At 43.0% G+C, this 25,934-nt stretch overlaps 1 protein-coding gene across 16 annotated transcripts in view; it reads right to left on the bottom strand.

The window, feature by feature from the left end:
- Positions 1-294: 294 nt before the first annotated feature.
- PAX2 (paired box 2) overlaps positions 295-25,934 on the bottom strand; it is a 96,560-nt gene continuing 70,920 nt past the window's right edge. For 6 of the 16 annotated variants that reach the window (XM_057425693.1, XM_057425696.1, XM_057425697.1 and 3 more), the window contains 5 exons: positions 24,520-24,646; positions 12,081-12,290; positions 8,268-8,369; positions 2,243-2,329; positions 295-746 (listed from right to left, as the gene is read on the bottom strand). In XM_057425693.1, coding sequence (XP_057281676.1) covers positions 625-746; positions 2,243-2,329; positions 8,268-8,369; positions 12,081-12,290; positions 24,520-24,646 — 648 coding nt within the window. In that variant the 3' untranslated portion in view covers positions 295-624. Of the gene's footprint in view, positions 766-2,242; positions 2,330-8,267; positions 8,370-12,080; positions 12,291-24,519; positions 24,647-25,934 lie in introns of those variants that run through there. The other 10 variants (XM_057425695.1, XM_057425703.1, XM_057425688.1 and 7 more) reach the window with 5 other exon arrangements.

The raw sequence follows: 25,934 nt of genomic DNA, 5'->3' as shown, positions 1-25,934 counted from the left end.
TTCCGACTCTGGCCTGTGAAGTCACCACGTGTGAGGTGCAGCCAACTATGGGGGAAGCCATGCTGGAGAGTTGGGATGAGGTGCACAGAGAACCCCTCATGGGGTGCAGATAGGTACTTGGTCCTTTTCTTCATTGCCAGATGGGCCAGGTCTCTGTACTGCCATCTCTGCTCTAGCCAGACTGTTCCCTCTGTCCTGGGAAACAGGGTGAGCATCACGTGTTGCACACATTGAAGAGTCCACCACAGAAGAGCGTATCTTTGGGGAACAGTGTTTCATGAGTGGTGTTCTCCCTGCCCTCACCGGTCCTGGAAGGGGGTCCTGTAAGGCAGTGGTTGCCAGCTGTATCGCTTCCCAGTCCCCCTGAAGTCCTGGAAGCTAAGGGGCCTTTGTGTGGCTGCACTCTGCCCAGGAGTGGTGGAGGGCTCCTGCAGGAGAAGCCACTTGGCCACAGGCTCTTCCCGGCATGGGGGGAGCAGAGGGGCAGAGGGCAAGGGGAGGGTGAGGGTCTCAGTCTTGCGTGGTGAGCACTTGGTCCGGTGCCTTCGTGGCGAAGAGGAAGGAACTGGACTGTGGGGAGGAATGGAGAAATTCTTCACCCTTCCCAGGGATGGGGGGAGGTGATCAGACAGGTACAATGTGGAGGCCTAAGCTGTCGCCCTGTAGTTTCATGTGGTTTCCATGGTAACTAGTGGCGGTCATAGGCAGCGGCAGCAGTGGGAGGTGCGGAGCCCCGGGATGTGGCACTATAATAATAAGGGGAACCTGAAAGTTAACACAGGAGAAGAATGGACTGGTTGAAAGGACAAACAGTAAAAAAAAAAATAAATAAAAAAATCAAACGAAGAAAAGAAACAAAGGAGAAAGGAAAGGAAGGAAAGGAAAGGAAAGGAAAGGAAAGGAAAGGAAAGGAAAGGAAAGGAAAGGAAAGGAAAGGAAAGGAAAGGAAAGGAAAGGAAAGGAAAGGAAAGGAAAGGAAAGGAAAGGAAAGGAAAGGAAAGGAAAGGAAAGGAAAGGAAAGGAAAGGAAAGGAAAGGAAAGGAAAGGAAGAAAACAAAAGGAACCAAAAGAAGGAACCTGGGGCTTGGCTCTTAATGGGATTAGGGAAATGCAGTAAATGGAGGCAGCCAAGGGCTGCATTTCAGTGGAGAGATGCTACTGTGGCCGCTGGCTTTGAAGCCCCTCAGTGGGAAGGAAATCTTTTTGCTCCTTCTGACTGTCAATAAGTTATGACCATCAATAAGTTACTGAGAGAGAAGCCTATGAGCATTGCAGCACAAATACTCCACACCTCATCTGCAGCCACAGGGAAAGTGTCAGGGCCAGATGTTCTGAGCATACCTGACGAGGTATAATGGGTCACTTTTAAAACCAGGAGGGGAGAAGTGAAACAAAATTATAGTGTTTTATTGTGTGGGATTTTGGTCACATTTGGCATGAAAGCTCTCTAGACGGCTATCGAATGTGTGTTAAATAGTGATTGATTATTAAGATCACATTTACTGAGGTTTAACAACACTGGAATAAAATGTGCATCTATTCAGTTGTTAAACCTCAGTAAATACGTAGGTAATAATCACAGCTGATTTATTTTACATATAATAAATCTCTTCCTATTCCCTTCCAAATAAATGTTGTGTTAGAAGATATGGTCTTATAGGAGGCTTTTTCCCCTCTGAAAAAAAAACTGTTTCTAGGCATATTAGGAACTGGGGATGGATATATCTCTTCTAGAAAACTCTATCGGCTATTACCGATCTAGTTATAAAGCCCATCTACCACCCTGGACACAGTTCCAACTGGTCCAATAGGAAGAACTTCTGTGGGATTTCCAGATCCCCAGGAACTGACTCTGGGTTTACCTTCAGAGAGGAGTGAAACCTCATCTGGAATTTTAATCATACTTTGAAAGGATATGGATGGCAGCCTGAGAGAATAGCAGAACCTGAGTTTAACTTTTGATCTAATCTGCAATAAACTGTGGATGTAGTTCACGGAGAAGCCCATGCTGAACTGGAATTCTGAACTGTCACAGGAAAGAGGAATCAGCTTCAGAACAGATACAAAACACACATGAGGTATATACCCATCTACACACTGGACTGGAGAGGGAGGAAAAAGGCCTCTCACTTGCCTGAATACTTGAAAACCCTTTCCAGAAACAAATAAAAAAGAAAATAAACAAAGAGACAAACAGAAGGAGCGCGAGGCTGGGGGTGTGCTGTGGGAAAGAGATACTCACTTAGTAATGCAGGGTTGCTGAACCGCCAGGCCTCATTGTAGGTTGTGTACTGAGGGTGGCTGTAGGGGTTGCCTGAGAACTCGCTCCCTGGAACAAACCAAGGAAGGTGTGAAATACAGTTAAGAGATTTAGATCTACTATTCCATCGAGCTAGCGTTCAAGCTGAATCGTATGCCTGCAGAAAAACTAGTGTGTGTAGCTTTCTTGCTCTGCTGGGATTGTACCCTTCAGGACACTGTAGTATTTATTCAGTGCAATGCTGCTTACCCATACGATTAAAAAAAATCGGCCTCTTCAGACTCAAGAAATTAGTTTAAAATAATGAAATTCAATAATACAAATAATTAAAGTGATTTATTTTTTGTTGCCTTCCAACTTCTGTTTCCCAGGTTGCAGAAAGATTACAAAGCACATGCAAGCTTTTTTCTGCAACTAACCATCAGCTTTCTTTTAAGTAAAATGTAAGATTCTGCAGTAGAGTCAAGACACCAGGCATTGGAGCTTGATGGGACAAGCTCACAATAAACTCACTGGAACTAGCAGGGCTGCTGATGGCAATATGTATTGCTAAGTTTTGTTTGTAGGGTACTGCAGGTGATGATGTATTTGTGGAGAAAAGTAATTTCTCCATGAATACAGTGAGAGTAGGGTGGGCTTAAATATAAATCAAAATGAAAAACATAAGAATCTTTCCTACTCCCTGTATAGATGGTGCTAGTCAGAAAACTGAGTCATGTATCGTTAACCCCACCTTTGTGCTTAGTGAGTTACAGAGAAAAGTTGCTCTATTCTAGTTCCAGAAAATAATTTTCTAATAATTTAGGTACTATTCTGAATCTGAAAGGCAAGCTGAGCTTTTTCACATTCAGTAAAACGGACCCAAGCCAAAATACTTGTGATCTAATAAGAGTCTGACCCCAGCTTTGAACGTTGTAGGGTCTTAAATATTCAGTTTTATTGTGCATAAGTTGCTGAGTCTCCTTGTTTTATAGAGGGCTGCACAGGGCTAAGGAATTATATTTGGTAACTGAGGAGGTGTGGTGCTGCATTCAAAATAAATAAATCTCCCAAAACTTAAAAATTTATGATTCTGCTAAGTAAAAATATGCCATTATCTGATCATAACCTGTTCATAATTTAATCTAGTACCAAGAGACTGGGGACAATTACTGTGATCTGAATGGCGTTATGCACTTAATGTGTGACTATTAGCTTCTGGTCTTGCCCTGAGCAAGGGGAGGAGTTGTTACAACAGAAGTGTTTGGAAAGCACCTGGGGTTCCTTCTAGGTACCATGGAATAAGGAAAGAAGGCAATGCGAGACCCGCTGGATACCTGTGGTACAATTACTGAAGAAATGTCAATTAATTATACTGTAATCTCTGCAAATCTCCCCTCACTGGAGAGTTAAAGCCAAACCACAGGTTCTCAGATGGTGGAAATGAAGTCTGTTGAAGTCAGGGGATTTGCACTGCTTTAAACTTGAGAAGGATCTGTCCAACAAGATTTTTAAAGAAACTCAGGGTAATAGCCAAAGTAGTCAGTATGAAAAGTTGCATGTATCAAAAACCAATCACTATCCAAAGTATTTTGGTCGCAGCAGTTTTTAGCTTCAGTATAAAACCTCATTTTGTGTGATAGACCTTGCTAAATACTCTTTTAATGATAATAACTCAGCATATTTCCATATCTAGAAACATCCTGCACTGAAAATTCTGACAGCTTGCTGGGAAGGAATAGGTGAAACCTGCCAAGGTGACCAAGACACTGTGGGATAGGATACAAAGGCAAAAAGCAATGTGTAATCCTAATTAATCTCTACTGAAGTGACTTGCTTGCGGGATATAAAGGAGTGAGTTTGCCCGCAATAAGAAGGAAAAAAAAGCATCCAAATGAGAATTTCTGCTTTGAAATACCTCATATAAACATCTTTTCACTGCACAGAGGGAAGAAGTTCTGACATTTCAAGGCTTCTCTCCCACCATCTTCTGAGTTGTCACCCTAAACTGCTTCTAGTGTTCTTAAAGCATGGGTTAAGGAGAGGAGAAGGAGCCCCAGTTATGGAGAGCTGGGGAGGAGGGAGGGCAGCCACTGGAAACAGTGTTTATTGACGAGGAGTGAAAGCATGCATGCAGCAGGATAATGAGCTTTTGAGCTCAACTGTGACCAAGAGGAACTGAGCTATCGCTTTCCTCCATCACTAATGAAACAAGTGTAATTTCCTCATCAACATTGGATTCTGTTTAACGACTCCCTGCCGTTGCCATCACCAGCCCTCTGCAGGCTCTAGCTGCTCTGGGTAAACTGCACTTCCCTTTTAGCAGATGCTGACTTCTCCAAAACAGTTTGCAGAAACTTGATGGTCTTTCTGGGAAAGATGAAGAATTGAGGCAGGGAGCAAAGGTGCTCTGTTCCCTGTGCAAGAAACTTCTTTCAGACACACAGGTTAAGTGTGTAGCACAGTACCTGATTAATCCTTCTCTGACTGACTAACCCCTGCTTTTTCAAGTCCCTGGTGCTCAGGGACTACTGGCTTTCATCCATGTCTACAGACTGGGACCTGCAGTTACAGGCGAGGGCAGATGCAGGATATGTATCTTACCACATCATGGAACATAAACCTCAGAGATATTTGCATGCATGACTGGCCATGTTGCATGGATGTGCTGCTACCAGAGACAAGCTCTTCTCTAGATTACACAAGTAGAAGTCTAGTGAAAGGTTGTCATGGATAGAGCAAAGCAGCTTTGGTTAGCACTGGTCAAACAATCTTCTCAGAAACAGTTTTCCACTGGAAAATGCTGTCTCATCAAAATGAAAATGTTTTGCAAAAGCTTGTCAGCTTCAATGGAGTTTTGGAAAGAAAAGTTCTGAAATGATTGCAAATTGAAACAAAGTATTATGTTTCAACTTTCTTGTTTTGTTTCATTTTGCCTTTCTCATCTCATTTAATTTCCTTTCAATTCTTTCATTATTTTAATATGTCTTGACATCTAGAACATGTTGATGTTATTGAAATGTTTCATCCTGATGTCTGCAAATTGAACTATTTCAAGATTCTGGCTCCTCATACCAATGCAAGATGAAAACAAATGTCAAAGAATCAGAGTTTTGTATGGATTGGAAATTCTGGTTTCTGACCAGTTCTATTTTTAGCTCTGCACCTTTATCTAGAGAAAACAGAGGCTCTTTCTCATATTCACTCACATCTGGACAATAAGGTTTGCTTGCATGTGAGTATGTTTCTTAAAGATACTCCCTGAGGGGTCATCTTGTTGATTTCTTGTTTCCAGCGTAGTTAAAGCACTGGCCCATGATCTTTCTTGTCCTGGGGGTATGGGAAAAACCATTGGCAAGATCATATTTGTTTTCTCTATTCAACCTGGTGTCTTAACAGAGGTTGCAAGCAAGCACAGGGGATTGATCTCATGAGGCCTATATTCTGTGCAATCCGTGCTCTAGAAACCTTTACTAGCAGTATTTCTTGGTATCTGTATTTAAATCTTGGCACGTTTAGTCTTCTAATACAGAAACCATGAGGCATGAAGTGAGCCTAGCAGGTGGCAGGTTCAGAACAAATAAGGGAGTTAGTTTTCACACAGTATGTAGTTAAGCTACAGAACTTCTTTCCATAGGTTGCTACAGATGTTAAAGGCTTATATGGGTTCAAGAGACACTGTTCAAATCTGTGGAGGTGAAACCTACTGAGGACGTGTAAAAATTAAATAGAAAGATACTAAGTGCGGCTTAGGAAGTCTCTGAGATGCAACTTGTCGGAGGCTGGGAGATCTTTTGGTGAAGTACCAATACACATTTGCTCTATTCTTACACCCTTCCCCAGACGTTCATTTTTGCCCTGTAGCTGAGGAGATCTGCAGCATGACCCATTAAAGCCAAGTCTTCTGTTCCTTCTCATGAAGCCTCTTTATCTCTCCAGCTTGTTGGCTTCAGTTTCATTAGAAGACAGGAATAGAAGGGCTTTGTGGAAATATGCAGTAACTACTGCAGGATACCCAAGTAGGCCACTGGAAAAACTTCTTCTAATTGAATGTTGACATCAGATTTAATGTAAAGACACCCACTTGACTTGAAGAATCTTTTTTTCTTTGAAGTGTAACTCAGGTTTTTTTCTTTATCATCCTGTTTCTTTTCTTTTAGGGGGCATCTGTGTGGCTTCAAGGGACACTGCCGTTTTACAAATAAGTAGCGTCCACACCAAGGAGATGAAATACACTATTCTTGGATAACTGACCCTTGTGATTAGTGGCCTTAATTTTTTTTTACAGTTTAGATTTCAGTATTATCCTTGTGATGAGGGTGTTAAACTTGCATAGCAGTCACTGAACAGTTGAGAACAGGCAGAAGTTGAGAAGAGCCTGTTTTTTAGAAGTGTCTATTCAAAGAGTCAGCTACTTTGAAGTTATTAATAATTTCTGCATGCTGTGATCTTCTCTAAGTTTTGACGTACAACTGACTTAAATATTGACAACTGAGTCTACCTACTGTTACTGTGTGGGGTTTTTAAACTGATCTATATTGTCTTACTGCTTCTGTGATTCTGGAGCCAAACCATCTATCTGAAAAATTTAGTGTAGAACGAGATGCCCTAAAATTTGCCACCTCTGCACCACCCCAGTTCAGCAAGCTGGTCAGCTATATCAAGGGACTAAAGTGGAGGTGAGGAAAGTATCAATCTACTATCTTTTCCTGATCTGGAGATCAATCACATCATCTTCACAGCATAGCCTGAGATTTTGTTGTGCCTTAGGATCAGAAGCAGTAGGTAGCTTATTAGTTGCGGAATGTGACCATGGGCAATAGCCAGTACTTCGTGGTATATGAGCAGTGATTTGTCATTTAAAGATGTTAAGACTTCAACCGGCAAATATTTCTGTCAGTGATATTTTCAGTTGTGTTGCTGCAGTGTATGTTCATATAGTGTTGCTGCAGTGTATGTTCATATAGCTAGCTGTTCTAAGATTTGGATGAGGGTGTTTAGGCTTTTCACTCCTAAGCCCTGGCAAATCATATCATAGTGATTTAAGAGCTTTCTGTCCTCAGCTTTCTGCTGCTTTGGTTCTGGAGTCATCCCTTCAGTAGCAGAGGTTGCAGAATGGACTGTGTACCTGCTCATTAGCCATCACAACTCACAGCCCAGGGCAGTAACAGAAGCAGAAGTCAGTGGCAGATGAAGTTCTGAGTTCTGAGCTACCGTGGCTGAGAAACAAAAATCCTGCCTCTTCATTTATCTGCTGGGGATAACTGTCATCTGAGGAATGGGGAATAGAGCCTGAGGTAATAAACTCTTCAATTGCCCTAGGGTAAATGGTCCTCTCTTCTCCCTAAACAGAGGGAGAATCCTTCTGTTTATGCCAATAGAAAATACTTCTCCAAATAAATCAGGTAGCAAAGGAACAGTTTGCCTTTAGGTGCAGGATTAGCTACAAAGTTTCTTGGACTGGAGGCACAGTCTTACAAAGAGGAGGCAGGTAGGTAGCTGGTTGTTAAAAGGGAATAGTTAGTTTCTTCTGAAATGCTGTTAGTCATTGCTGAGTTCTTAGCTAGTTTAGGCTATGGACAGTGGGTCTCCAAAAATTGCAGGTATTATATTATCATTGATGATTTTCAGTTTAATGCCTTGGCTTTAGATGGAAGGTAAATTGTTACCCTAAGTTAGTGGATAGCTGAATATCGTGAGCCATGAACAGTACTTAATAATCTGCAGGGGTTGTTGGAAAATAATTACATTAGTTAATGAATACTAAGGTTAATTAATTACCAGTTAATTGCCACAGGTTATAGATAGCTAGTTGCCCACAGCAGCAGTGAATCAGTTACTAGGGGGAAAGAGACATATTACAAAAAAGTTAGCTGCAATTGTTATAGGCACCTGATGATTTCTTTATGAAAAGAATAGTCCATAATATCAGCAAAGCAATAGCAAAGCCAACTGTGAAAGCTCTTACAATACTAGTATACTGTTTAAACACGTGTGCAGCATTACTGAAGTCTGGGGGCTGACTTACCAGGAACCATTCCTGCAAGAGTTGAGGTTGGGTAGCTGCCTTGTCCAGTTGGGGGAACATGGGGTGGGTAGCCAGGCAAGGTGGTGCTTGCCATATCACGACCTGGAAAGGGAAAGAATCAGGATAGGGGATCAATGGGGATAAGGTTTTTCAATTTTGATTTGATACCACCTTTTTTCCCAATGTCACGTGACTAGCAGCTTGATAGGCAAATGCTGTGCACACTTCTTTTGCATAAGTGCTGTTCATCCACTGAAAATTCTGGGGGAAGTTCATGGCATTTTTGATCTCGCACTATAATAAGGGTGGATGTTAAAACTTAGCTTTGTGAGGCTCAAAAGAATTTGTTTCATTGTAGATTTTGCATTTATTTTAACTGAATCAAAATGGCCCTGAGCTGCACAGAGAATGATGGCATATTCTTTGCCAGAGTAGCTGAAGTCCTGTCTATCTGCAGTGGATGCAGTTCCAAAACTGGTAGGATGTTGCTTTAGGGCATGATCAATGTGCAAGGCACTGGAGAGTGATCCAGGAGTTTTCTGTGCCTGTCTCTCTTCCCACCTCTGCCATTCACCTGATGATGATTTTAGGTGAGTCACTTCATCTCTGTGCTGCTTCTTATGCTGCAAACTCTTTGGTGCAAGGGCACACTTAATACATTTTCACAGTGCTTAGCATTAGATCAATACCAGTTGGACTCCTTCCAGGTGCTAGTGTAATATATACTGTAATAGAATCATGCAAATTAGTTTGAGTCCCACTTCATTTTTATCGCAGGTACAAGTGTTATCTTTTCTCCACCAAAGTAGAGAGGGGTGTGGACTGGGTGGATGGTTGTAGTGTATTTTTCATCTCTTAGGAAGTGCAGCTGGAGGCTTCTTGGTTGATGCCAGAGGCATTTCTTCATTTGGACTTGTTAGCCTGAAAATGGGCCAGCCAGAAGGGCATTTGCTGTTAGTGCTTATTGCATTTAAATGAACTAAAATAATCTCAGAAGCTGCTGGGAATTGCAAGCCAAAGCAAAACCAAACCAAACCAAACCAAACCAAAACCAAACCAAACCAACCAACCAAACAAAAAAAGGCTACATAAATTAAGATAATTTTTCCCCCACAGCTGCTGAGAGATTTATAACTCAACCTCCAACGGTACCTACTGAGATCTCAGCCTATTGCAGGCATCCAAAGCCTTTCACATTCCCTAGGTGACCTGTAGCTCCTCAAGAAATTTGTGCCATTTGTTGTTCCTTTGTTAAATTTTGTCCCTCCTGTCTGCTCTAATTGGAGGACTGGAATGTGATCACCTTTAGAAGTGACAGGTTAGGTATTAACACCACTAGAGTCACTTGTAGCATGCTCGGGTATGGCAGAGAAAGAAGAGTAAGAGTTGGTTTAGCTCTACTAATGGCAGAATGATAACTGGTAAAGCAGGCCCTGCAACAAGCATGAACCTTTGCTGGGCAATCAGAAATACGTAACAGTTACACAGCAAAGCAAAAACTGATCAACATGGAGCATTGACCTGAAGGGAGGAAGTTACTCTTTGATGAGGTAGGCTAAACTACCTCATTGCTTTCACAGGTCTTGACTAAAGATTACTGAGGTGATTTGCTCAAGAAAAAAGAAATGCAAATTCATTCTTTCTCCTTGAAGAGTTCCTAATCAGTGGCTGATGTTCCTGTCTCACCTGCACTTGGATAATGGGACAGAACTACCAGGCATGAGTAGTCTCATGGCTGAGCCATTTTTCAGCCACTCCCCAATATTGATAAAAATAAATATATAATGCCTCAGGGATTTATATTCTGCACTCTTCTACTCTTTTATAACCTTCATTTCTTAGGGATTGGTAGTTGTGTGTTAAGCTGGATGATAAACACCTCCTACATGTAGGTTATATTTTCTTTCCCTTCGCATTCTTTAAAGGTGAGAAAGTTTTATGCTTAAAATTCATGTTCTTTAGGTTTCATTTATTGACTAGCCTGAGATACAACAACAGGTGATGAGTGAGAAGACAATGTTACTGAACAGTTAGAACATTACATAGCAGCAGGCAAAATTAATTAATTTTGACACTTCAGTTCCGGTGGGAACACATACACACTCACTCTGCTGCCCGATCTGTGCACATGTGCCCTTGTGTTTTTATTCAGACATGAGCACACAGAGGCTGATGTTCAAAATTCAGTGTAGAAAATTTACTGGAAAGTCAAAATCCCAATCTTCAGAAGGAAGATAACAAACAGTTATCAGTATCAGCAACATGAATGAGTCTCACAGAGAGACTCTCAAAATGCAGTTACATGCAGGCAGGCCCCTTCCATTACCTCCTGTCATTACCAACAGGTGACAGGATTATTAAATTCTTGTATTCCAGGGCTGACAAAGCTAGCACCTATCCTGCTCATAACATGCTTCCAACTCCAGCCATTCTCCGCTCCCCATGAGCCTTCCAAGTGAGGAACAGTACCTTCATCTCTATGACATTGTTTGAGCTTTGGAACACTTTCTCCCATGTCTAATTCTCCATGAGGGTCCTAAGGCAGATGCCTCTCCTGAAACACAGTGCCTTCTAGGCTAGAGGGTGCTCATATATGACTGCATCCCTAGAGAACTGTATTGCTGGAGAGAATCTGTTATGAGACTCCTTGGCTTAGGAAGTGCCCAGAGCTCAGAGACTCTTACTGGCTGCAGTAAGATTAGACCAAGACAGTGTTATGAACACAAAAGTCTTCTCTGCTGTTACCTGATGCTTTCCTACAGGGAGATTCAGAAATGCAAATCTCACCTGACAAGACAAAGGGAGGACATTAGGTCAAAGGAGAAAAATAGGAAAATGAAGAAGGCAAAGGTAAGATGTGTTTCTTGAGCATTAGGAACTGTGGTCTGTGCTAAGACTATCTGCTCTGAAAAAGCCCAAATTATATTCTTTGACAATGAAGTGACAACAGCCTCAATGGTCACCTAAAATGATACCCACCATTTCATCCAAGCCACACCTGAGCTTCTGCTGCAATGTTGCTTAAGTCACCTTGCACATGAGTTTCCCCTAATACCTACCTGAAACCTACCCTCACTCCCCACCCTCCCCTCCAGCCTGCTGCTTCTAAGTGCTGTGATCTTCTGCAACCTATTTCTTCACTTGTCTCCTTCCCTTAAAGGCCATCTACCCCGGGCCTGTATTCCTTTGGCTCTAAGGCATTATAGTCTCTTACCCACTCTTCCTGGCCCTGATGTTCAGATGTGATGCCCTTTTCCTTAGCTACTTGGTCTGCTGTGTGAAGGCACTAGCTCACATTGACACTCTCAAACCAGGTGACTCAAATACTGCTCACAACATAGCTATGACAGTGTATTTATCTAGCTTAGTAGTTTGTACAACCCATGCTGAATGTCCCTGTCAATCCTAGAGCTGGCTAAATTATTCAAGCTGCTATCATCTACTTTAGGCTAGCACACAGTACCCTTGCTAACACTACAGTACTCAGGGGCATTACGGCTTTTGAGGCAACACAGGATTTTGCTCTATGAGTATTTCTATAGTAAGTTCCAGACCCATACAACTGGGACATCCTTCTAAGTAGTTACAGCTTCTTTTCCCATTTTATTCTAAAAAATTAAGGACTGGCATGAAATCTTTCTGTGACCCTCCATGGAGCTGAGCACACATGCTGCATACACAGAACTGGAACATGGCTACTCTGGGTCCCAATTGCACTCAAAGAGCTTGCAGCATTTACTGGTCTCCCCATCAGGCAAAACTGCACCCCTTTCCTGCAGCATTCCCACTGAGTTTGTGGCCAAGGCCAGTTACCTGCTATCAGAGGCTGGCTGCTGGACTGCCCAAAGTGGGCACCATGATGAAGGAAGGCACTGTAGCAAGGCGTGGACGCATCGTCTGAAAGGGCCATGTGGAAGGGCTGAAGATCAGCCTGCCCAGAGCCGACCGGCGTGGTGGGGGTGAAAGGGGTGAGAGAGGCTCCATGAGGCTCTTGCTTTATACTGAGGGGAGAGGAGAGGTTTTCTGTGGTAGGGTAAGGGATGGACACAGACAGACAAAGGGAACAGGGGGAGGAAGAGGAGGGTGGGGAAGGGAGGAGAGGAAGAACAAAATGGGTAAATGAAAATGGAGTGGTTAAAATCTACAGGGAAATTAATTTAAAAAACAAAATAAAAATAAAAAGGTTAGGAGTAGATCAGAGGAGCCAGTGCTGAGACAACAGCAGTAAATGCACCCGGGGGCTAGGCTCTGACTGCAGGGGGAGCAGGAGATGAGGAGAATGGAGTGCAGTGGCAGATGGGAGGGATGGGATGCAGTTAAAGGAGAGGTGAGGGCAGGGACGTGCAGGAGAGGAAGGACAGGAGGTAGCATAGGGCTGGGAAGGAGAAGAATGCTCAGAAGCTTCTGTGCTCCCTTTCCTGCTGCTTTCTCTTGTGGGCCAAGGGCATGTGAAGATGCTACACTTGCGCAGTTTGATCTAGGGAATTATACTGCTTTGCCTCTTCCAGCCCAGGGTAACCTTCCCCAGGAGAGCTGCATTATTATGAGCATCTATAAAACAGGATACTCAGGGTAATGGCCAAAGCTTCTCAAGCCGAACTCCATAAAAGCTTTGACAAAAAAGGTGTAGCTGAAGTTTGAGGTGGTTAAAGTAAGAATGGGACTGTGTAACTAATAGGTGGGTAGACAGATCAATCAATTAATCTTGTTCACAGTGGCACACTTCGGAGCTTTAACCGTAAAAGCTGTCAGTGCTGACTCTAGTTGTTCCTGCAGTATAGTGTTGCCAGATAGGTACCTTGACAGAGAGATATAATGGAAGAGAGGAAATGTGTGAGACATATAAAAGGTCTTATTTATATTGTTGTTTGCATTGGACCTCCATTTTTCAGATTCGAATAGGCACAATAGATACAGGTTTGGAACTGCAGCCAAGGAAGAGGCTTAGGAATTGGAGAGCTCAATGAACACCCACTGTGGTTGGGTCAGCAGTTATATAGTCCTGTATTTGAACACCTGAATACAAAGTATGGATGATACGATCAGATCCCATTCAAATTGTCTAGCAAACCCTCCACCCTCAGGTAAACACATTACAGTCAATAAAGGAAAGTCATCTCTCTGCTGTGATGACAAGTGTTGCCAATGGCCAATGAAATAAGTTAGTTCTGGTGGTTTTGATTTATACAGAGAAATATAAATGTGACATATAATTAGGTCATAAATCTGACTTCATTAATGTAGAACTGGCTTAATTAACTCTAGGCACCTTATTGCGAGGCTGCAGTGCTCACCTAGACAATAAAGGGCTGGGCAGTTTCTATCTGCAAATGCTCTTTATCCTAAGGCATTTGTTTCCTAAAGGTTTGCTACCTGGCAAAAATTATAGTTTTCCATCTGTGCTCTTCTCCAAGTACCTCTTAACTAGGATGGCCAGCAAAGGTCTCTGATTACTGAGATGCCTTTGCAGCAGAGACATATGTTCATGGTTCAGATGATTGGGAAGGATGAGTCCTTGCGAAAAGGTGTACAGTTCATCTTTATTTATTTCACTTACATGAAGTCTCTGGTATGCTAAGAAAGGATTGTAACTTCTTTTCCCTTTTTGCTGTAGGAAGCTCTGTTTGGCAAAGACCTTTTGTGGTGGGTATGGGGAATAGAAACTGGAGTGTCTGGTTCTTGTTGCACAGTTAATTAAAAACACCAGAGTAAACAGCACATTGGCACCCAGCTTCTGCTTTTTACACCAATATACTCTCCTACAGTCCTACCAGTGAGGCTTCACATGCTGGTCTCTGTAGATGGAGAATCCACAGGACTATTTTTCTCCTGCGTTCTTTGTCATCAGATGGCAAGGAGTGCACAGATTTACCTTCAGGACAGACAGGCAGAGTCACCACCAGAAGCCTAGGGGTGCTGAAGCCTTCATCCAAATAATGTTGATACTAGATGATTTGGATGAATGGATCTATGTGCAGGCAGGGGGCCAAAAGTTCCCCTGGCTTTCAGGGGCTGCAAGTGGAGTGGTATTTTTCAAGGAAGGCATGTGATAGTCATAGCTAAATAAACTAGGGATACTCTGGTCCTGGGTATTTTCCAGGCTCCTTTTTCATCTCTGTAGTGCAAGAGGGCAAAGGTGTGGGAGCCGCTGGGCAGGAAAGGGCAGGGAAGGGGATGGACACAGGAAGCATGGGTGGGCAGAAGCAAGAGGTGCTATGAGCAGAGGTTAATCCTGTTTGCACAGCCCTCAGGCACACTGGGTTTCCTAGTCCCTCCCCTGCTTTATTTCTCTTTTAAAGCATGGAATTTTCAGCTATAATCCTTCCTAAACCACAGCATTTTTCAGGCGCTCTGTGTAAGTGAAACCATAATCTCTGGTAAAACAGACTGCTTAAGCTGCTGTAGCATTAGGCCAATCTGATCCAGCCCCTGGATTTCCGTTCTGCCCAGCCACCACGGAGAGGATTTCAGCCTGAAAGACTTTTTAAAGCCCTTGCAATGGGAACAGCAGTGCTAGGCCTTGCCTTGCAAAGCTGAGAAGGGTTAAGGGACCAGGAGCTATTTGTCCCAGTGTTGTGAGGCTGTTAAAGCCCCTGTCAGGCTCATGACAGAGATGAGCCCAGCCCTCTCTTGAACACATCAAGGCTTATGAAGAAAAATTCCTCGTACCTTCCACAGGCAGCACCACTTACTCAGTGCGGGGGGATAAAGAAGTCAACAGTAACATAGCAAAGAGACTGGGACACAATAATGCTAAACACTCTTCCCTCTAAGAGTTGTGGAGAGTAGGGGAGGCTAAGGTCAGACAGCGAATGATTGCACAACCAAAACTCAGACTTTTATGTATCTATTTGTCTATCTGTCCATCTTTCTCTCTGTGCTCTGCAACTGCACAGTCATAAGTTATATCCCATGTATCTTTACTGGGGAATGACATTTACCATTTTTTACTCCTTTGTTGTCCAACTCTCCCCTGACTAAAAGCCCCTGAATTCTGTCTCCCATATAGTTTCTGCCACTGCTATGCTGGAATAATTGCCCCAGCAGTGAATTGTGTGTCAGTGTAGATGACATCAGTTGATTGATCTATCTATCTACCTGTGAATGGCACAGTCCCATTTTTCATTTTAACCACCTCAGACTTCAGCTGCACCTTTTTTGTTTTCACCTCTGTTTTTCTCCATTCTCTAATTCTTTCATACTTTTGAACTTGCCCGTTATTCTCCCAAGTCTTGCTGGTTCTAGCAAGCTGTGGAGCAGTGCTGTACTGGCTTGTCTGTGTCTTAAGGGGCATCCCTCAGTAAGGCTGCATCAGGGAACCCCAGAGTATCTGTCAGTGTCTTATTCCTAAGGCTGGAATACCACTCTGTAATATAATGAGGATGGAATGAGTTTTCAACCTCTTTCCAAAGCAGAGGAAATCTATTCCTATCCCAGGTTCCTTTCTTCTTCTAAGTGGCAAACGATATCCTTGTATATAAGTGACAATAAAATACCACTCAATGTCATGGGAGGGGAAATTTGAAAGGGGCATGAGGGTGAGGATATAGCTGGAAACACAGCAGAGGACTATGTCTTTTGTGCATCTCCTACTCCTTCTGACTGTACTTGCTGAGTTATGGCTGTTTTCCTTCCTTTCTAACCCTCTCCTCTTTTATTCTGGCGGAGAGCTAGAACTGGTGATCTCTGGCCTAAATTCCCTCTGTGAATGAAGGGATTTTGGCCAGACAGACTGAAAGGAAGATTCACAGCTTTGGGTTGCTACAGAGACTCGTCTCAGCTTTTATTGTGCTCTCTGCTGCTCAAGGGAAGGGAAGGGAAGTGGGGGGGGGGGGTGCAGGACTAGATAAGCTGCTTGTTTTTCATTGATGGCTTCCTGGATGATAAGGCTACCTGCATCCAGTAAACCTGCATCTTTCAGTAAACAAGGAATATCAAGATAGCACATCCCTGCATAAGGGATAGCTTGTACACACCCACTTAACAACACTGCTCACCACCTTGACAGTGGTTAGCATTCTTCATCTTTTCCTGGTGTAGCTATCAACTATTTGCATACCCCAGCACCTCACTCCTTAGAGCACTTATCCATACAGCATCCCATAAGCATCAGTGTTTTATCCACAAGGAAGTGAACTCAGAGAAGACGTACCTATGTTCATGTAGGAGCCCTGTGCCAAAGCTGAATATTGTCTCAGGTGTTTTGAATCCTATGCTTGTACCCACCATTGAAACATCTTTCTCCATATTTGCGTTCGCCATTTCTTAGAGAAGTTTCATTAGGGCAAACAGAATATGACTGGCTCTTTAGCATTCATAAAGTGGTGAGTTTACGCTAGAGGCAGTGGAGCCATATCACTTTATCCCACATAAGAATCTTGTCTCAAATCCTAGATGTCATGCAAGAGAACACAACCATGGACCGACACAGCATATCTTTCACTTTTGTTTTCTGTCATGTCAGAAGAACCACTTTTTCTCTCCTCTTAGTTTTCTAGCTTTTCTTTTGCAAGCATTATGCAAGTTGCACTGAAGATAAAGATCATCCTATTTTTTTTTTCCTTTCTCTGTGATCATAACAGAACTTTGCTAGAACTGAAAAGTGTATAAAGACTAAGCCGCTTCTCATTGTACCTTTCTTGTCTTTTCTTTGTATTCCTTATGACTGGAGAATGAGTCTTGCATGTTCAGGTTTATTTTCAGTTTCTGTGCAGATCCATCCAAGTTCTTAGCCCAATACTTTACTTGTGGGTTGTTGAAGGACATGTTTAAAGAAACAACCTTGGATTGCTTTCCCCTGAGAGTCAAAACTGTTGTGATATCACTGATGGCAAGTTCTGAAATCTCTTTGCCCCATTTTTTATACAACTGAATTTATAAACCTAGATTTTGTGTCTGATCTAACTTAAGATCAGATCTGTCTTAACTGCTGCTCTCCAGGTAAACTGACCTGCTAAGTCTGTGTGTTACTTTAGAGAGAAAAACTTTATACTCTTCCTACAGAATAAAACATGGAGCTTCCAGTAGACTTGTAGTCTGGGCTCATTCTTTGAGGCTGAGTTCTGTTAATCACTTGAGAACTCCACTGAAGTCAGCTTCAAGTGGCTCTAAGTACCTTTCTTTGAAATGGAACTAATGAAGAAAGATGTACTTTAAAGTTGGGGAGTTGGGGATGTGCAATTTGTGTAGTTGGCAGAGAGGTTCAGCTGAGTTCATATTGTTGTCCTCTTTCTTGAATCCCAGCCCATCAGTTGGGCAGCTACTTCCTGCCTTAAACTGTAGCATATGCGTATTCCCTGGTGGGTTGAACTTGAATGTTACCTCTTAAAGAAGCTGCTTTTGAAATATATGCTGGGAAATGTAGTTAGAACACAGTAGTTTTTCACACAGTCCTCATTACAGGTATATCTCCAAGGATTCATCACAATGATATTCCACTGATCATAAGGTAGGATAGATCTTCCCAGTTAGCTCATAGTAATCCTAAATCTACAAAAAAGGGCCAAAGATTGCCACAAGGTCTCCATTTCTCTGAAAGGCTGCAGTGGGCAGTTTCAGTGGTACAAGCAGCTGGCCTGGTTAAATCCAGTATAGCTGATGGAGATCAAAAGTTATTAACATCTGCTGACAGGTGCTGCATAGCTCAGATATAAAGCACAGTCTTTTCTCTCAGTGGGCAAAATTCTACATCACACAAATTTTCATCACAGCCATACTCACTGGATCCCTCATTTAGCCTCAAAAGAAAAGGCAAAAACTGAATTGTTGGGAAGACGAAAAAGTTATTTTCTCTAAAAGAGTCGCTTTTGTCTGGCAGCAGAATATGTGGCAGCCTGCAGTCCCGTCCCTATGCTGAGGGAAATCAGACTGGGAATACCAATACACTGCTATTGTCATTGCATGACATTATTGTAATTCACTGCTATTGTTCACTTAAATGCTAATTTAAGGGAAGCGAAGACATTATTTCTTTCAGGCCCATCCATTTCTGGGTTCCTCACTTCGATATGCCTTTGAAGCCTTCAGCATCATAAAGTTATTATCAGTGAAACTTCCACTGGATGCATGGAAATAGTTTATGTGATTCCTTCACACCGCCGCCCCCCCCCCCCCCGCAGCTATTCCTGTTTATTCTAGGGATCATTCATCTGACCATCTATCACCCTCAGCCATTTGGTCTTGGGGAAGAGTAGTAACACCTTTTGCCTTTCCAAATTCCATGATTAGATAAGAAGATACTATCTCTTCTTAGGGATGGGAAACAGTTGATGAAATTTGCAGACTTCTACTTTTGCCAGTTCCTCATCTTAAATAGAGGAGAGGCTTGCTCACAGAAAATAACCTCCTTCATTTTGATGAGGCAGGACAATAACAGCCTTGTAGCAGCCACAAGAACTATTACCATGTTCCATTTTCATGGCATTGGGGCATCCAGAGACGTGCCCAACAGGCTGATGGACTGCTGGCAGCTATGGGTCTGCATCTGCAGGATTTGCCCTCACCAAAGTCAATCTGGGGCCCATAGCAGTTTGTTAAAGAGGTTTTCTTAAGCTAGCTCAGTCAAGCCCTGACCAGGGTCATTGCTCACTGATGTCAGAAGCTAAACTAGATTGGAGCGAGACAACATAGTGATATAAGTACAACTGAATATAATGATCAATTTTAATCATGATTCAAAACGGCAGGCTGGATCAACTTGGTTTACCTTTCTTTGCTCTGTGAGGCTGTTTTCTAAAAGGTTGAATTTTATGGGTGGTAACAAATATTTTTGACAAATACAAACTTTACACTGAACATGATTATTTCAGTTTATGCTAAGTAGATGAACTGCATCTGTGCACAATTATTCAAGCAATTATGTTGCTTAATATAATTTGTCTTTACATATTATAATATGAGAAAATAGTGAATGATGAGTTCGTATTATTATTATTTTATTAGATTATTAACTTTTTACTTGTGATCTGTGTCAAGGTATATTTGGATGGAAATTAGAATTAAATTTAAAACAGTATTTGTAATTATTCATGCCAATTAAATAAAATGACCACAAGTTCCTGACTTCCTAAACATACTGGAACAGAAAAGCAAGCTTTTCTAAGAAGGTTACTTTTAAAATGACTTTTTAAATGAAGGAAAGGGGAATATATAAAGAGGAATTTGAACAGATTTCAAAATCTGATTTTAGAACTAATAGATCTTATCCTTTCACACCAAGCTTAATTCAGTCACTGACAGAGGAAACAAATGCTCCTGCTTTTTCAAATCCTAGTTTGTTTCTTACTTTTGAATGACCTGGTTATTGAACTGAACAAAATTCTCTTTGTTCATTCACTAAGCTGAAACAAAGGAAATAATATCTTTTCACCTTGCAGGAGGCTGGAGTTCTCCAAAGATTGTTTATCATTTCAGAAAAACTTTGGATTCAGGTTTGGAGCCAGTGATTTCCCCTTCCTTAGCATCACAACTTTCATAGAAATCAGATGCTGATTAAGTACTATTTTTGTATGTCTTTCATACATAAAGGAGCCTTTATATCAGTAATTCTGAGGTTTTTTGGTTTTTTTTTTTGCGTACATTCATGTATGTATTAAAAAAATTAAACTGAAAAAAATCTGACCCTATGCCAGAGAGGGGAGGTCTGGAGGAAAGTGAGATTGATGGGGTTTGTGCTTTGTTGGTGCCTTTTTTTGATGCATTGTGAGTTGTCATCAAGACTTCTCACCCTGAATGATATTCATTGCTTTAGCGAAAAATTTGTTTCCCAGAAGGGAAGAAATATTTTCTATACAGGACATGGTAGCTGCTTTGGTGGGTGGTGATGATTTTAAAAGTAACCTATTCTTGTTAATAGGTGCTAATCATAGAACAGAAGCACTCAGAAACCTCCTCACAGGAGGAGAAGGGGATACCTACTCCCATTTCAGTCAATGGTGGAAGTTCCTGAAGAGCTTTGTCTGCACTGTTTTTCTTGGGCTTGTCTTTTACCTTCTCTTTGTAGATCTCACTGGCTGTAGTGGGCTGGCAAACAAGGTCTGTTTAGTTAAAAGTGCTAGGATTCAATTAAGGGAAGTTTTTCTTTACGTTTTTGTAATTTTACGATCCATCTAGTAGGTAAATCCTCCTGTTTAGTAGTCTGTTAATAAGCAAGTTTGAAACCATACATTAAAAGTCCATTGTGTTTTATTTCCCATAGTTGCTCTCTGTTGAGCAGCTTTTGGGCTAGATAATTGAGTTGGAACTCTGCTGCCAAACTTTTAATCTAAATCCCTGGAACTCAGAACCTGTTTTGAAGACACCTCACTTCTTCCATGCACTCCTATTCCAAAATATGTGACTTCTGATGGTGCTTATAGGAGGAACTTAACCTTTGTTCTCAAAGGATTCAAGGCTTCTGTGAACAACCTTGTGCCTTTAGAGGACTCCTGTTGCCAGTGTCAAAATCTTAAGGTTCTCCTCCTCTCACCTCTTGGGTGTTAGCTACTGAGTACCTTCCAGACTCAAAGATCTGTGGAAACTGCTGAGTAAAAAGAAAACTATTGAAGTTTTCTGTATTTACTTAGCCCTGTGTAGGTTTATATTTGGGCCTGGGCTGTTCACCTTCAATAGAAATAATTGAAGAAGAGCATCTCTGAACAACAGAGTTCTTGTCTTGGTGTTCAACTGCATGTGCTTGCCTTATCTTGGAATGTTCAGGCTTCAGTTTTTGCTTCTAGGAAATCTCATTGGTGTCCAAATATGCTGTCCAAGAAACTGTCAAGGATCTACACCAGTCTATCTATAATGGCCGTGCAACATCAAGGCAAGTTGTAGCTGGTCTAATGGGCTTTGTGTGAAGGAAGAAGTGAGGTGGTGCTCTCAGGTAGCTCTTAAGAGCTTTGTCTCTTTGATACTTCACAAGGAAGTTGAAAACTTGTGCATTGTTCTGTATGAAGCACAGAGAGAGCATGTTTCCTAGCCTAGTGCCCAGCTAGCCCCTAAGTGTCAGCTTGTTCATGGGAATTCTTCGCAGACACTTAATAGGGAGAAATAAGGATGACCTGTCTGCTCCATAATAAACAAATGTTTTTGTTTACTTGCTTTAGAAGGTGTGAGTAATAAATGGACCATCTAAGGTGCGCTAGAATAATCATCTGAAAGGGAGTATTTGATATTGGCAGCACTGGGCAAGGCTGTGCTGTATGTAAGTGTGGTACTAAGCTGTGTGTTGAATCGATGCCAGGACTTTGAGGAAGACCTTCCTCACGTTGGGGAGGTGGCTGCCTGTTTCGCAGCATTTCTAGCTCATCAGTTCTAGGGAGCTCACAGACAGATCAAGGGACTTCAGCAACATCTGTACTTAACTATCTCACTGCATTCCAAGATTTTAAGGAGGTACTTTCTCTGAAGGCTTCACAGAGGGCAAGAATCCAGCGCCAGACAGCTTTAGTTTGTAAAGAGCTAGTGACACTTTTTTTCTGTCTGGGAAGTCTGAGCTGGGAACACTTTCTTATAGACTGGGATAAATTTGCATCCTGAAGTGACTGCACATGGGAGTTTGTACTCTGCATGGGTGGACTTGTTTCACATTTGTTTCAGATACCACCTGGGCTCACAGACTGCTCTGGGAGAAGAACAAAGAGGCATTTCAAAGATGATACTGTAGCAGCAAAACAGGCAGTCAGCAGTTCAGTACTACTAGCTATTGCTCCAATATCCCTTCTTGGGAGAGGGATCTGGGTGACAGCAAAGGAATCTGCCTGCTCCCAGCCTCTTCCTTCCTGCCTGGGGTAGATCAGGGGGCAGCACTGAGTTCCTCAGCTCTCTGGTCCTGAAAGCATTGCCCAGCCCCACAGCAAACATATCATGAATCATTCATCTTTAATAGATTATGCAAATTGAAGATATCAGATCGATGAAGATCAATAACTGCAACCATTTAATTGCCAGCAAAAACATTTTAAGAATGCGCATTATCTGAAGTCCTTTCTTGGGTAATGGCACCATTAATCCAAACATTGGATCCTGGCCTAAGTGTAGAGGAAAAAATTTCTGCCCCTCTTCCCCTTCTGCCTTCCATGGTGTTGAGGGTTTTTTTTCCCCTCTCCATTTCCAGTTTCTGAGTTTCCCCATCATTACCACCAGTGAACAGCTCCCAGTGCTAATAGTTCTGCTTTTGTTACTCTGCACTGATTGAAATGTCTCATACAGATTGAGATGTTAGTGCTAAGTTGCCACCTGGGAATGTCAAGCTGGGTCTGAAATGAACTTTTCTCACTCTTGGATCCAGATGGATCAGATGGGGATGTTCTTGAGCTCAGCTAGGAGTGTTGCAGGAAACAGAGTGGGAAAGGCACAGGGTGGGGGGACATGAAGAAGATTTTCTGTCTCAGCCCACAGCGTCTTCTGTGAGGCCCAATCTGTCTCCTGCTGTCCCCTTGTGAGAGTCTTGTCCAAAGCTTGTGTGGTGTCCCAGGCCTTCAGGAATTCTGCTCCTATTATTAACAGGCTAGAATGCACCATCTTCACTTAGGCAGAAGGACTAAAAAGAATTATTTTAATGCCCCTCTAAATCTTAAACTGATTTTAGGTGCCTCACCTTCATATCCAGCTACGGGGATGTTCCTGCCATGAAGGAAGGACAGTACTGCTCTCCTACTGGCTTTGCCCTCCATAGACCATAAAGCATTTCCTATAAGAGATGGAGATCTACTAAATAGTAGATGGGTGCCAGCTGAGTTTTGTCTTGCATATGCAAATGCAAATATAACGGAAGGTGGAACAATTTTGCCACAGCTAAGTCATATTTTTCTGGTTGGCTAAGAAACCACATAGCTACAAGGATCCTGGATCAAGTCTGATAGCAGGAAAAGCCATGAAAGCCTGGGGATGCCACATTTTCTGGACACTCCCTAAATATGCAGTTCACCTTCCCGTGGTTCTCCATGATATTTTGCAGACCACACACTGGATCTTCTCTGTATTTGGGGTAACTGTTACTGATACTCAGTCCCAAAGTTCGTGGTAGCCAGAAGTTGCATGCAACAATATGCCTTTGTTAAGTGTTTGTTGAACTATGAATGACTGCCTGCCTTGGCCATGAACTGCTTTGACCAGAGGAGCTATTAGCTGGGGCTTCTGCAAGAAAATGTTGAGATACAGACTCTAGTTCTCTTGATTCTTTGCCATCAGAGAACAGCTTTTTGGCCAAGAAGCAACAGCTCCTTCCCTTGCTTACAGGACTTTCACCTCTCTGTCATGAGTTATTTGTCAGCTTACACCATGAGTTTTCCAAAGGAGCCAAAGCAGCTGTAGGAAACAGGGGATATACAAAGGAGGAGCAAGTCACTCAGGCTTCACCAGCTGCTTTAGCTAGCCAGGAAGAGATGTGCAGTCTATGGTAGCTGGGTGAGCAGGGACCAGTGGCAACTAAAGTCTCAGAAGAAGGTCTGTGGCACCAGAATGTCTCATCAGAGCTGTAAACATGTACAGGGCAGCCAGTCTAACACCTGTACTAGGTTGGCATGCTCGTGGCCACAGGACAGCCCTGTGCTGCCCAGGCCTTGCACGTGACACGAGAAAAGAGCAGCTGCTGCAGAAATTGCTTTCTCCTTCTGTGTATCCCAATTCCTCTGCTGTCATGCACTTACTCTCATTTCCTGCTCTTCCAGGCACACCTGAGTTTAATGTCCCCACATGTGAGGGAAGGCTGTGAATGGCTTCTCTTGGCAAAAGAAATTTGTATGCCCCTTACATATAACATCCCCTGAGGTATATGGGGGATGAGAGACTCATGGGCTTGAGGAAGAGGGAGTTTAGCAGTCACCATTCAGCAGACCTCAGTATTTAGTTTGCAAATGCCCCTTCCAAATGCCAGTGCTGAATAAAACTTAAGTTATTATTTCTTCCAAAACCAAGCTCAGATCACGGGTAAGCCACGACCCTCTTGTTCTCAGACACAAAGGAAAAATTCACAGTTCTTATTTGGATATATCTGTCCTCCACCAACATCCATCCCTAAGCCCCATCTGGGTACACAAGTTCCCGATGCGTGCCTGGGTTTGCCTGCCTTTGGTTCACACCTCTCGGTGTACCCGCAACTGCCAATACTCTGAATGTCAAGCTTCTCTTTAGCCCTTATGTCCTCCACAGTCTTTCTGTCTATTTCCATGTTTGCCACAGAGGGATATCTTGCATTAGCAGAAAAAGCAGAAGCTAATGGTGATGAGGGAAATTAAAAAGCTTGGTTCTGCTGTTTGGTCAGGCAGCTTACCGGTCACCACAGGGTACGTCTGGGGTCCTGACACATTTGTCCCCAGGTCTGGGTTAGCAGAGGTGGATAGACTTGATTTGACTTCATCGAGACCAGGGGTCAGAGCTGGGAGGGAGTACTCATTACCCTGGGGAAGAGAGGAGAAAGACAGCTCGCTATTGATGCACCGGGAGAATGGGAAGGGTGTACAGATGGGGGGGAGGAAGAGGAGAGATGCAAACCCCTGCACAGATGGAAGAGGAGGAGGAGGAGGAAACAGAGAAGACGAAGTGACAAGAGGGTTGTGAGGGGTTCTTGGGATGAAAACTATCCCACCCGTCAGTGTGCTGCTGTGAAGGGGAACAGGAGTGAGAGACCCTGCTTGTTATGTGTGGGATGACCAAGCCCTCATTCAGTGCTGTGGAGATGGCTGCCTGTGCCAGTCCAGGGGAGAAGAAAGGGGAAATCCATGCCCCCTCCTCTTGGCTGAGCCAGGAGGTGTTTGCCCTGGTGACAAGGACTGCAGTGACATGACTGGGGCAGGCAGGCTGTAGGAAGCAGCCAGTGTTGGCCTGCTGTAGCCAGCCTGTCTGCAGAGTCCTCTGCCTCCCCTCCATTGCTACCTAGGTCCTAGCTCTTTAAAAACAAACAAAGAAGCCTCATCCCCTGCCTCTGTCACTCTGTGCATTGGGGTATGAAATTGGGGAGGGGGGAGCCACATGGCTAACAGAAGGGTGGGAGGGGGAGAGCCATTGAATCTGAAAGGGTGTCCTGTCCGAAAGGCTCTGGTAATTGCCTTTTTATTGTGGCAGCCTCCGGACCAGACGCAGGAGCTGGGGAGACCAGGAAGGCTACAAAACAGCAGGAAAAGTTGCTCTGATTAATATTACGTTAAATTAAATCTGATTTTCTGCTCTTTCTGCTCCGTTTTTTTTCCATGTGCTTCCCCAGCACCCTCCCCACATCTCCCCCTCCTTCAGCGGGCTCCACACACACTGCCCCCTCCCCGCCCCTGTCCCTGCTTGGCTAGGACTGCCTAGTCATTTCCAATTCCTTCTTGTATTGATCTTCCTGTAGAAATCAGTTTTGTAATTAGCTGCAAATTAGGCCTTCTACTGGGGGTGAGCCTGCCCCCTGATTTATCACCAGAGTAATTCGCTGTGATCGGAGAGAAATTAAAATGAACTCAATTAGGCTTCGGATTTGCTTTATGGGCCCTGCTCAGAGTTTCAGGGGGAAAAATGACTGTGCTGGTGCTTAATAGTCTAATGAAAGTAAATAAAGGTTATTCATTGTAATAAACCCAGGGACTCTGGGATGAAGGGAGTCCACAGCCAGCCTCTCCTTCTCTTCCTTTGTTGGTTTATGGCTTGGGGCGGTTTAAAAAGACTTTTGATTTTCATTTTATTAAGACAAACAGCTTTTGGGATAAAAGG

The sequence above is a fragment of the Pezoporus wallicus genome, unplaced genomic scaffold, assembly GCF_028554395.1.
Source record: "Pezoporus wallicus isolate ANWC-B61680 ecotype Strahan unplaced genomic scaffold, APGP_CSIRO_Pwel_v1 contig_7892, whole genome shotgun sequence".
In the NCBI taxonomy this organism is placed as follows: domain Eukaryota; kingdom Metazoa; phylum Chordata; class Aves; order Psittaciformes; family Psittacidae; genus Pezoporus; species Pezoporus wallicus.
The sequence above is the reverse complement of the archived record's forward strand: the minus strand, read 5'-3'. Positions and strand labels throughout refer to the sequence as shown.